This window comes from Pongo abelii, chromosome 10 (assembly GCF_028885655.2).
Source record: "Pongo abelii isolate AG06213 chromosome 10, NHGRI_mPonAbe1-v2.0_pri, whole genome shotgun sequence".
NCBI classification, from domain to species: domain Eukaryota; kingdom Metazoa; phylum Chordata; class Mammalia; order Primates; family Hominidae; genus Pongo; species Pongo abelii.
In genome coordinates, this window is record NC_071995.2 from 129,466,624 (window position 1) to 129,478,864 (window position 12,241).

Genomic DNA, 12,241 nt, shown 5'->3' on the forward strand with positions numbered 1-12,241 from the left:
AAATGGCTTTAGCATCTGGGAAAGAGAAGATGACCACAGTGCAGACGAGGGGAGGAAAGCTGGGGCACATCTGGCACTGAGGTGGCTGGTTGGTATGCTCCATGGTTTGAATGCATCCTCCAAATTTCATGTGTGGGAAACTTAATCCTCAACAGGGCAGTACTGAGAGGTGGGGCCTTTAAGAGGTGACTGAATCATGAGGACTCTGCCCTCATGAATGGATAGGTCCATTCATGGATTAATGGATTAATGTGTTAATGGACCAATGGGTTATCAGGGGAGTGGAACTACTGGCTTAATAAGAAGAGGAAGAGAGCCCTGAGCTGGTATGTGAGCACACTGAGCCCCCTTGCCATGGGATGCCCTATACCACCTTGGAACCCTGCAGAGTCCTCATCAGCAAGAAGGTCCTCACCAGATGCAGCCCCTCAACCTTAGATTCTCAGCCTTCATAGCTTAAGAAATAGATTCCTTTTCATTATAAAGTACCAAGTTTCAGGTATTCTGTTATAAACAACAGAAAACAGACTCAAGCAGGGAGTTAGATTCAGATGAAGAAAGAGCAGTGCCCAGGAAGCCCCATCATGGAGGCTCAGGCAACCAGGAGTGGCCACACCATTCACTGGGGAGAAAGTGGTTTGAGAGATTGGGCACCAAAGGATTTGTTCTGCCTTGCTGTTAAAGATACAGGTGCCTGATAGACTTCCAAGCAGAGATAACCAGCAGACAGTGGATGAGACATCACTGGGTGTCTCACGTGCTCGTCATGTGAAGAAGTGAGAGAAACCTGGCTCAGCCTCTCAGGCCACCTTCACATTGGTGTTCAGTGATTCTTCCCTGCCCCTTCCCAGTTGTTCCTCCCTGGCCCAGCCCCCTCCCTCCAGGGCCCCAGATGGTCTGTGGACAGTGGTATCAGCTACCTTGTCATGCTGCCAGGCCCTTGTGGGAAGGCCTGCATGATGGGATCTCAGGCGATAGTCTCCCTGGGTGGCATCCTTCAGTTCATTTTCCTAGGACAAAAGGAAAGGACATGTGAGAAGGTTCCCCCCGTGTTTAGAGACTTGGTAGAGTGCAGTGGTTAGGAGCTCCAGTGTGGTATTGAGACCCAAGGTTGAGCACTGATTCTGCAATCCATAAGCTGTGTATGAGTTGGGACTGATTTCTCTCTTTTTTCCAAACCATAAGTTTCCAAATCTACAAAAGGCAATCATGTTATATTATACGATGATTAGAATATAATACAATAATACATATTAATCAGTTAGTGTCTGTGTCCTAAAAAAGCAACGGAACTTCTCGCCAATTGGAGTTGCTCATAAGCTTTGACCCATCCCTTTTCCCATGAACATTGCTCCAAACATACAGCCACAATAAATAGAGACAGAAAGTTTAGAAATATTTAGCCACTCAAAAATAAGATAAAGCTTTCTAAGGACTAAATGGCTAGAACACAATGTGGTGAGTGGAACTTCTGGAACCTTCTAGATTCAGAGTCCAAAAATAGGCAGGGAGAATTAAGAGTCCAGCTTTTTCAAGATATCCAAGATTCAATGTATTCCACATAAGACAAGAGACATGAACTAAGGTCACCACATGACCCGAGGCAACAGTTAAGCCCCCAAAGAAAGCTAAAAATACTCCATCACCTCTGCCTAGAGCCACAGCTTTTATGGGGTCATGCACCTAGAGAGGCAAGAGGGAGAAGACCCATTTTTAGGTTCAGTTTTAGGACTTGTCTTACTCTCTACTATCACCATGGCACAGGAACTCGGAGCTGCCAATAATAAAATCTAATTCAAGACTGAGAGCACCTAGGGTGTGGTACAGTAACTACAAATAGGTAAGACAGGGAGAGTGAGCACAGAGATGGGATTAAGAATCTCTCATTCAAGATGAGTCTGAAAAGAGAAATTCCAGAACACATAAAGAGAACTAACCCTACTAAAGAGATCCCACAAAATTAATAATCAGGATGAATTTACTTCAGAGGAAATAAAAATAATAAAGCAATCTGAAAAGGACTTCAATAAGTTGAGAATCCTAAAAGAAGGAATGACATCCATTCCAAAAGGAAGAGAAGCAGAAGGGATAATCAATGACTCACAGTGGAAGGCAGCTGGAACCACACCAGCTACCAGCTGTCAAGCTGAGAACTTCTCTTTTTCCCAATTGTTCAAGTTTGTTCTCTGTTCACACCCTAAATAAATTAATACTGGTGGGACACCCACATCTTGAATTGATCTGGTTCATCTCTGTTACAATATTTCAAGTGCTCAGAGTCTAGGCTCCGAACACACATCAGAAAAGCAGCAAGAAATCACATAGTTTCAACACTTCCCACTAGGAGAGAGGCTCCTCCTGGCCATTTTCAGCTTCCATTTTTCAGTCAACCTTCCTTTTTTCTTAGCCACAGTCATAATGAGCTCCGCTACTCTGTGGTAGCTACATTTTCACAGCAATAAAACACAGCGAAGGAACCCAAACATAAAAGACAGTGGTGCTTTGTTCTGGGAAACAATGATCCCCCAACCTTAGGGAAAGTGATTGATAATGGAGCAATTCCCTTCTGTCTTCTGAGATGGTCTGGATGGCATAACATTTATTGCTGCCTTTCTCAAGTAAAGCAGATCATAATGTAGTCCCACACTGGTTGCTTGAGAGAACTGCAGACTCTTCAGCATGTCCCACATGGGGGAATCCCTGGAGGTCTTAAGGGGATGGGATGGGTGTACTAATCGAAACACCTGGCTGCTGACCTCAGAGGCCGACATGCCCCAAGGTAAACTAAGGCAGCAATAGCTCAGAGAATTTGAGAACAAGAGACATTTGAAATAGGGGTTAGATTATGGGTTCTGAGGTCAACTTGCCTAAATACAAATGGGAGCTCTCCTTAAACATGACCTTGGACAAGCTGCCTGGCCTCCCTGCACTTTCTGTGACTTAAGGAGGTAAAAGCTGTAAACCTAGCAGATGTTGTGAGGATTCAAGGACGTCAGTCTCACGGAACACAGAGCACATCTTACTGCACAGGGTCAAGGCTCAAACAAGTGGCCCCTTCCCTCCTGAAGGCATTGCAATGACTGCCTGCCTCTTCCACATTCTGCCACCACACAGCCACCTGGTTCATGCCATCCACCTCTCTCTGCATCGCATTTAGGAAGAGTGAATTGCAAGAAAGGAGCACAGGGAAGATAAACAAGGCTGGTCTTTCACCAAATTTTCTGGTGGTTACAGAAATGCTTACATCTATTTATTTTATTTATATTCCATCTTAGTGATTCAAGGTCAGTTGCTTATCCTGATGAAATGAAATCAATCTTTTCAGGAAAAAAGCTCAGGATCTAAATCCTGTCCAGGAAACACCAACCCATGATATCCCCATGCAAAGGGAGAGAAACATCTTCATCTCTTTCCAATGTAGCTTCCCAAATTGGTCCAAGCGTGAATAGGTACTTCAGATACCACTTACTATACTGGGCACACCCTACCCTAAAAAAGCCAGTCCAGCACTCTGGGAGGCCGAGGCGGGGGGATCATCTGAGGTCAGGAGTTCAAGACCAGCCTGGCCATGGTGAAACCCTGCCTCTACTAAAACTACAAAAAAAAAAAAAAAAAATTAGCCAGGCGTGGTGGTGGGCACCTGTAATCCCAGCTACTCGGGAGGCTGAGGCAGGAGAATCACTTGAATCTGGGAGGTGGAGGTTGCAGTGAGCTGAGATCACGCCATTGTACTCCAGTCTGGGCAACAAGAGTGAAACTCCGTCTCAAAAAAAAAAAAAAAAAAAAAAAAAAAGCCAGTCACAGGGAGATCTACTTGAAACTAACGACCCCCTACCTCACACTTCAAGAATCACAAAAAACTTAGCCAAATGCCAAAGCCCTCTCTACTGTGATGGTAAAGGAAACCCATTCAGTGGCACAGACAGCCAGGTAAAGGCACAAAGAAAACAGCAAAGGTACAAGATTGAGCCTCCTCATACTATGAGACTTTATTTGCCAGACTATGAGCATCCCACGTTGTCCATGCTTACCCTGAAGAAGCCCAAAGGTGGGCATGGGGACGTGTGGTTCCATAAGCAGCTCAGCAGGGAAGCCGGCATTGGTCCACACTGTTCCCTGCAGTGGCAGGCACGGATACCACCCTGACATGCATGTGTTTGCAAGCCTTGGGGGGGAAATCAGAAAACGCCTACCGCTCACCCTTCTGATCCTGTGAAGATGCTGAAAGGCAAGACGGCTTAACCTGGAAGGCCTCATAACTGACCCTGTGCGCTACCAGAGCTGTCCACACAGGGAGGTGGACACTACCCCAATCAAGCCTTTCTGAATCAATCAGCACCACTGAAGAAATTTTGCAGGAATACCAAGCAAAATGCAGATCACCTATGTGCTGGTTGCATGCTTGAGATCAGAAGGCCTCCAAGATGTGGGCCTGGAATCGCAACACAACAAAACGAGGTTCCTCCAGCAGCCGGCACCGGTGGCACCAGCCGTGACAGTCCCCAGGAGGAGGAAGAGGAGGATTGGGGGCGTGGGGGGTCTAATATAATCTGACACTCTGAGTAACAAGCTTTTCTACAGCCTAGAGGGAGGCACCAGCACATCAGTGCCTCAGATCACACAAATGCACGCGCGGTCCCACACCACAATGTAACTGACACCCTTGCTGGGTCCCCCATCGTGGGGCTTTGACGCTGTTGAGTACTGACCACATCTGAGTGCCAATGGTCGAGTGTGACAACTCACGCCCCCTGCCTAGTGACAGGAAGCCCATGACTCCCACACTGCTGGGACCCTGACGGGGAGAACTTTCTGAGCTCCAGCTGTAGGCACCACCCCCGTCTTAGCTTCGTGACCTGAAATAACAATCGTGAAAAGAGAACACCCAGCTTCCAGATATCTTCTTGCTTCTTCAGAAATGTAATGGCTTTGTTTTCCGGGGAAGGACGCGTAAGCATTGCAACGGGAATCGTTTCAGTCTCCAGTCCTTCGAGGTTAGAGCCACACAAAAGAGGGTTTAGGGTTTCCCAGCCAGTGGATACCCTCATGAGACAGAGCCTACCCTGTAAGAATCAAAACACACAGTCTGTGGAATTTAATTGTCTGCAGCCACAAAAAGGAAGGGCACTTCCTTACTTCCACTTATGCCCGCCAGAGTGTTCTGGGATTGGATGTGAGGACTCTTAGGACCACGTGTCCCTGAAATCCCCCTCCCAGGGCAGCTGGGAACGTGCCAGTTAAGGAGATATTTTAATCCATTAATATCCACTAACACATTAAACAGGAATAGCCTTATTTGATTTTCTAGCTGCTGTGTTGCAAAATCATGGGCAAAAAGTGAATTCTAATGAGGATGAGGGAGGAAGGAAAAGGGCCAAGGCAAGCCTTTCAAACGCCACTGCCCACAGGGAGAGCCATGTAACACACTCGGTGGACAGGGCCAGAGGTGCTAGAGGTTCGGGGAACGTGGCAACCGGCCAGCCCAGGCCCCAGTCTTAGAGGGCAGCTGCGACCCTGTCCCTCCTGCGGGTGCCACGTGGGGAAGGGAACTGGCCCTGACAGCTGTCTGTGTCTTTAGGAGCTGGGACACCGGGTTTCCATCTAAAACATCCCTGTTTGGATATGGTGGCTACTAACTCAAAACACACATACCATGGGCTCCCTCCCAAAATAAACACATCTACAGGTGGAATTCGACTTCCAGGTGGGGCGCTGTGTAAAAGCAGCCGGACTTGTGCAGACTCCAAGTGCAGGTGAGGTGAGGGCAGGTGCAGGGAGGCATGGACTTCCTGTGTGCAGGGAGAGGAGGAGGAGGTGGGTTTCCATGGAGGATGGCCCACAGTGCCTGAGGCCGTCTCCCTGCCTGCTGTGGACTGAATTGCATCTCCCCAAATTCGTACTTTGAAGCCCTAGCCCCCAGGGTGACTCTATTTAGAGATGGGACTCTTAGGAGGTAAGGAAGGTTACATGAGGTCATAAGATCCTAATCCAATACGGTCCGGGGCTTTCTAAGGGGAGGACGATCTTGGTCTCTCTCCCTGCCTCTCTTTCCCCCTCTCTCTCAGTCTCACTCTGCCTTTGTTTCCGTTTTTCTTTCTGCCTCTATGTCTATCTCTCTGTTCATTTTTCTGGCTCTATGTCTCTCTCTCTGTTCATTTTTCTGGCTCTATGTCTCTCTGCCTCTCTGTCTCTGTCTCCATGTCTCTGTTTCTCTGCTTCTCCTTCTCTCTCTCTCTCTCTCTGCCTCCATGTCCCTCTGTCTGTGTTTCTGTGTCTCTGCCTCTCTGTCTCTATTTCTCTGTGTGTGGGGGGGTTTCTCTGCCTCCATCTCTCTCTGTCCCCTACCTACTACGTGGCTGGGTGAGGACACAGTGAGAAAACAGCCATCTGCAAGTCAAGAAGCGGCTCGCACCAGGAACCAAATCAGCCAGCACCTTGGTCTTAGACTTCCAGCCTCCAGGACTGTGAGAAAAAGAGAGCTCTGTCATTTAAGCTGCCCGGTCTGTGGGATCCTGCTATGGCAGCCTGAGCTAGTGTACGGCCTCTGCTAAAGCAACGAGACATGGACAGGAGCCTTCCCAGAGTCTCCCGAGGCAGCTCAAGGGCTCGTCAAGGAAGAAACTGGGTCTTCCGAAGACACCCCCTTCCCCATCAGGAGCTCCAGTTAAATCCTCATTTCAATGGACAAGGTGGCCACTTCTCTGGGGGAGAAACTGACAAGAGAAAGTAAAAAGCACGTTCTTTCGATAAACTTGTCAATTTCGTTCATTTCGAGAAACCTTCCACCACCACCGAGTGTGTATGTGCCAGTACCGGGCTCAGCAGGGGGCCCTGAGTGAGCGGGTGAGGAGCAGCCTCTGCCCCCAGCCTTGTGGGTGCAGCAGACAGTGCAGGGCATTCCGGGTTGTGATGTCAGGAATGCCAGTTGCTATGGGGAGAGGCGAGAGGAATTCTCAGTATCTCCTGATACAGGTCTGGTCTCAGGGGTTGGGAAGACGGTCCACTCAGCACAAATACATAACAAAGGCATGAAAGGGCACAGCAAGGCCTCTGGCTCTCAGGATCTGGCATCCACGCTACAGGATTCAAAACCATGAACATCCAATCTCCTGGCCACACTGGACAGGCCCCAGCGAGACGCTTCCTCGCGGCCTCTGCTCTGCTGGCCTCAAAGTAAAGAGGCTGCCTCCAGATGCCGGGGTGGTGCTCCCAGCCCTGGAGATGGACTCTGCTCCTGCGTAGGGGAGGATTTGGACATGGGAAGCACCTCAGTGAGAGAGTGGACATGGTAATTAACCCATCACGTCTTTCTGATGGCATGAATGCAATTAATTCTTGTGTAAATGAGACGCAACCTCCCAAGAGTACAGAAGCTCTTCTTTGTCCTCTGCCTGTGGTTCCAGAGGCATGAACCACACCAGATTCCCAGTGGCCTCAAGCAGAGCCCAGCCAGGCTGCAGTGAGCAGGGGACACACCTCACGAGTGACCAGCCCCATGCACAGACCCACAGTGGAGAGGACACACCACGTGCAGAGAGCTACAGACAGCTGGGCTCTGGCTGGGCAGGCACTGGGGGTAGCAGATGTGAAGAGACAAGAAGGGTTGGGTGGCGAGGACTTCGTGAGCCTCACTGAGGAGTTTGTACTTTATTTAGAATGAAATGCAGAAGCTGTCAAAGGTGTTTAAGTGAAATAATAGAAAAATAATATCTGCACTTGGGAAACACTGTCCTGGACGTTAAAGGGATTGAAGAGGGGTCAGGCTGGAGTCAAAGAGACCAATTTGCACTCATTTAGGGGACAAGTGCCAGTGGCCAGAATTGAGATTATGGCAGCAGAAAGAGGAAGGCGGGTACAGGAGTTATTAAAGCAAGTGAAACAGCATGGCTTGGTGACTAGAGAAGAAGGTGCCACATTCTGGCTTGGGGCTGCAGAGGCAGGGAGGAGGGAGAAAGTGCAGGTTTAAGGGATGAGGCACGTTCGGTTGCACTGGGGCTTGGTGAGTGTGAGACCCCACGTGAAGCCTGGTGGGAATGCTCAGGGGACAGGTCCCCACATGGCCCAGAGCTCAGGAAGGAGAGCCTGACCCAGACCCAGATGTGAAAGCTGCACTGATACCGACGCCACTTCGAGTCATGGGAGGGGAGGAGCTCTCAGCAAGATTAAGGAGCAGGAGATAGAGCTGGGAGAAGCCCAGGCATCACAAATGGGCATGAGCCAATCCTGTAGAGTGCAGGGCAGAAGCAATGGGAAGCCAGCCCCGGGCTGTCCTAGAAGCTGAGTGACCAGAGCCTTGAGAGTGGGGACCGGCAGGTCAGCTACTGCCCAGAAGCCAAGCAGCATTGCGGGCATCTCCGTGACCTCCAGGAGAGGTTCTGGTGATGGGATAAGCAGAGGGCAGCATCAATGGGTGGGAGATAAAGAGGAAGAGGGAGGAGATGCTTTTTGCAGAGTGCTGGGTGAGAAGAGGCGCAGAGAGACAAGGTCATGATTAAAGCCTCCTAGAGGCATGGATGACTAAGGAAGGTAGAGAATGCCCTGGAGGCAGTCATAGAGTCAGTAACTCCTCCTTCCTCCCATAGGCAAGTGGGATGTGGGTAGCTGCCGGGAACAGCAGCCCTCCAGGAAGCCCAGTCAAGGCTGAGGGTGGTAACGTTCATGGGGGCATTAGCAGGTGCAGATGGACACATGGGGAAGGCATGAGGGCAGCAGAGAGAAGGACGGGGCACTTGGGGACAAGATCGTGTTGGGGGAGATGACCCAAGGGGCTCATGTTGGATGTTGCAGCAGCTTTGATCCCCTGGGCTTCTACGCTGGGCCAAGAACCAACATAAGCTCTCTGCTTTCCTCCTCTTCTTTGTGAAATCTCATCCAGTCCTCTCAGCACTGCCATGTGGCAGACATTCTTGCTATCCTGCTTGTCAAAGGAAGAAATTCAAGCTCAAGGAGGTTAAGTAACTGAGCGAGCAGCCTCCCCTGAGCATGTGGAGGGGTGGGACTCAAGCCCGGGCTGTGCAGCTGTCAGGTTTGAGACCCCCTCCTCCCTGCCCCAATTTGCCTCTTATTCTCCTTAGGAAGAGTATCGCCCAGCCACTCCCTGGGTCCCAAGGCCCAGAGGAGGGTTCAGAAATGCCTCCAGTTGGCAGGGGTGGGGGGTTCTGGAAGGCCTGGGGCATCTTCCCTTGCACTGGAGACTACAGATACAGTCTTCGGGGCCTACAATAATATTTCCTGGTATTTTTATTTCCATGAAATCTAAAAGAATATATAAAGGAACAATTTTGTACCCTATTCAGGACCAAAGGCCAACATCTACATTTGGGTTTGTGGGCCCTCCTGTGCCGGCCTGAAGAATCGCCGTATTGACTGTCCCAAGATGCTGAAAGACAATGAAAGCTAACTTCAATGGTGCTTTTGTGCTCGATGAAAGCCAGATGACTTCTACAGGCTCAGGCATCAAAGCTCTTGCAAGAGTTTGAAAGAGATCAGTGGTAGGAATTGAGTCAACTTCCAGCCAACTGTACAATGGCATTAACTTTACTTATAAAAGGAAATGTGATTTAAGTTAAATATCATATGACACATTAAGTCACAGCGAGTTTGGGTTTTGAATTTTATTGGTGTCTTGAAGTTGTTTCTCTTTGATCTGCTCATTCATTTTGGCCTTATGGTTTAGAAAAGCCATAAAAATTTTATAACCAGTTTTATCTCTGGACACATGTAATTACATTATGAATTATAAATATATAACCATATTATGCTCAAACATAGACTACATAGTTATAATATACAAGTCTGGTAGAATAATATTGTATAAGAATGATGTAATTATCAATTATAATAATGTATAATAAAAATACTCTAAGTCAACACTGGAGTGTGCTTGGTAATAATTTTTCTTTCTGAAAAGGTTTCATAAGTGGTTCTAGCCTAAAGGCATGGGTGGGAGAGTAAAGTGAAGGAAGGGAAGGGAAGAAAAGCCAGTGGTGGGAAACCTGGAGAGGGAGCCTGAACTAAGGAGACAAGGAGAAACCACAGGGTAGAAGGTGAGTGGTTGCTGCTGTCCAGGGTCCTGATGGTCACTGAGCCCGACTCCCGCCTGCCCCTTGAGGTTAAGGCCAAGGGCAGTCAGCTAAGTCATCCCAGGGTGTGGAGGGATCGTTGGGACTTGGAGGACCTGGGTTTGCAGCCTATCCTAACATTGACCAGATGTAATTTGGGGAAAATTATTTAGCCTAAATATTCTTGGCAATTTCAATGAGATAATTCATATAAATGTATTTTTCAAGTCGTAAAGGGCAATTTGAATGTGAAATATTATGCTAATAAAGGGACAGGCACTAAAACAATTGCTTCTGGTTTCCCAGTGTCGGGGGAGGGTTCTGGGGGAGGCTGGAGAGAGCAACTCCAAACCTCTCAGTTCCCTTCTATTTTCAGAAATTTGCTTCAACCATGACTGATACATGCTATTCCTGATCTGTTTGATATTTCAGCATTGCACATATGCCAATAATGCAATTGCAGGGAAGCACATGGTGCTATTTAAAAACTGTGTTCCTAACACAGGTTAGAGAGAAGCTCAAGTGGAAAAATATAATACATGAAGCAGATTCTCAGGCGAGTTTATGACATTTACATTCACCTTTTAAATAAGGCTTCTCTCAGCCTCTGCACAGCAAAAGAAACTATTGTCAGAGCAAACAGACAACCTGCAGAATGGGAGGAAATTTTTGCAATCCATGCATTTGACACAAGTATGATATCCAGAATCTACAAGGAACTTAAACAGACTTACAAGAGAAAAAAAAAACACTAAAAAGTGGGCAAAGAACATAAATAGAAACTTCTCAAAAGAAGACATTTATGTGGCCAACAAACATATGCAAAAAAGCTCAACATCACCGATCATTAGAGAAATGCAAATTAAAACCACAATGAGATACCATCTCATAACAGTCAGCATGGTGATTACTAAAAAGTCAGTCAAGAAACAACAGATGCTGGCAAGGCTGTGGAGAAATACAAACACTTTTACACTGTTGATGGGGATGTAAATTAGTTCAACCATTGTGGAAGACAGTGTGATGATTCCTTGAAGACCCAGAACCAGAAATATCATTTGACCCAGCAATCTCATTACTTGGTATATACCCAAAGAAATATAAATCATTCTATTATAAAGATACATGCAAGCATATGCTCACTGCAGGACCATTCACAATAGCAAAGACATGGAATCAACCCAAATGCCCATCAATGATAAACTTGATAAAGAAAATATGGTACGTATATACCATGGAATACTATGCAGCCATAAAAAAGGAATGAGATCATGTCCTTTGCAGGGACATGGATGGAGCTGGAAGCCATTATCCTCAGTAAATTAATGCAGGTACAGAAAACCAAACACCACATGTTCTCACTTATAAGTGGGAGCTGAATGATGAGAAGAGAACACATGGATATAGGGAGGGGAACAACACACACTGGGGCCTGTTGGAGACTGAGGGTAGGGGAAGGGAGAGAATCAGGAAAAATAGCTAATGCATGCTGGGCTTAATACCTAGGTGATGAGCTGAAAGGTACAGCAAACCACCATGGCACATGTTTACCTATGTAACAAACCTGCATGTCCTGCACATGTACCCCATAACTTAAAATAAAAATGTCTCTCAATAATTGTACTTCATCAACTTACATGTATCTGCAATGCATACTCTGGCTTCCTAGTGGAAAAGAAACATGGTTAAATTTATATTTGCTTCATATTGGTCAGTATAATCAGAACAAGGCAGCCCCAAAGGGAACCCTTTTCTACCAAAACAATGGGGTTGAACTTAGGAGAGAACAATCATGCCACACAGCTGAGGAGGTCAAAAATGGGAACCCTCATATATTTCCAGTGGAGATGTAAAATGGTGCAGCCACTGCAGAAAACAGTTTAGTGGTTCCCTGAAAAGTTCAACAGACTCACTACATTACCCAGAAATTCACTCCCAGGCTTATGCCTAGAGCATTGGAAACAGGTATTCAAATGCTTATACACAAATGTCACAGCAGCATTATTCATAATAACCAAAATTCAGAAACAACCCAAGTGTCGATTGATGGATGAATAGATAAGCCAAATGTGGTCCATGCATAAAGTGGAAGATTCTTCAGCCTACAGAAGGAATGACATGCAGATTCACACCACAACAGGGATGAACCTCAAAAAATGACATGTTGATTCACGCCACAA

General features: G+C 47.2%; 1 protein-coding gene and 1 long non-coding RNA gene across 7 annotated transcripts in view; one reads left to right on the top strand and one right to left on the bottom strand.

Moving 5' to 3' along the window:
- The window catches only part of RIMBP2 (RIMS binding protein 2), a 323,541-nt gene that overhangs the window by 124,555 nt on the left and 186,745 nt on the right, over positions 1–12,241 (bottom strand). The window contains exons 1-3 of one of the 6 annotated variants that reach the window (XM_054527740.1): positions 6,814–6,874; positions 5,653–5,789; positions 921–1,010 (exon numbers count right to left, since the gene is read on the bottom strand). The exons of 4 other annotated variants lie outside the window; for them this stretch is intronic. In XM_054527740.1, coding sequence (XP_054383715.1) covers positions 921–1,010; positions 5,653–5,655 — 93 coding nt within the window. In that variant the 5' untranslated portion in view covers positions 5,656–5,789; positions 6,814–6,874. Of the gene's footprint in view, positions 1–920; positions 1,011–5,652; positions 5,790–6,813; positions 6,875–12,241 lie in introns of those variants that run through there. One more of the 6 variants, XM_054527746.2, reaches the window with a different exon arrangement.
- Positions 6,939–9,588, top strand: LOC129049283 (uncharacterized). The gene is made up of 2 exons (XR_008512261.1): positions 6,939–7,288; positions 9,297–9,588. It is a non-coding gene; the product is annotated as an uncharacterized LOC129049283 (long non-coding RNA).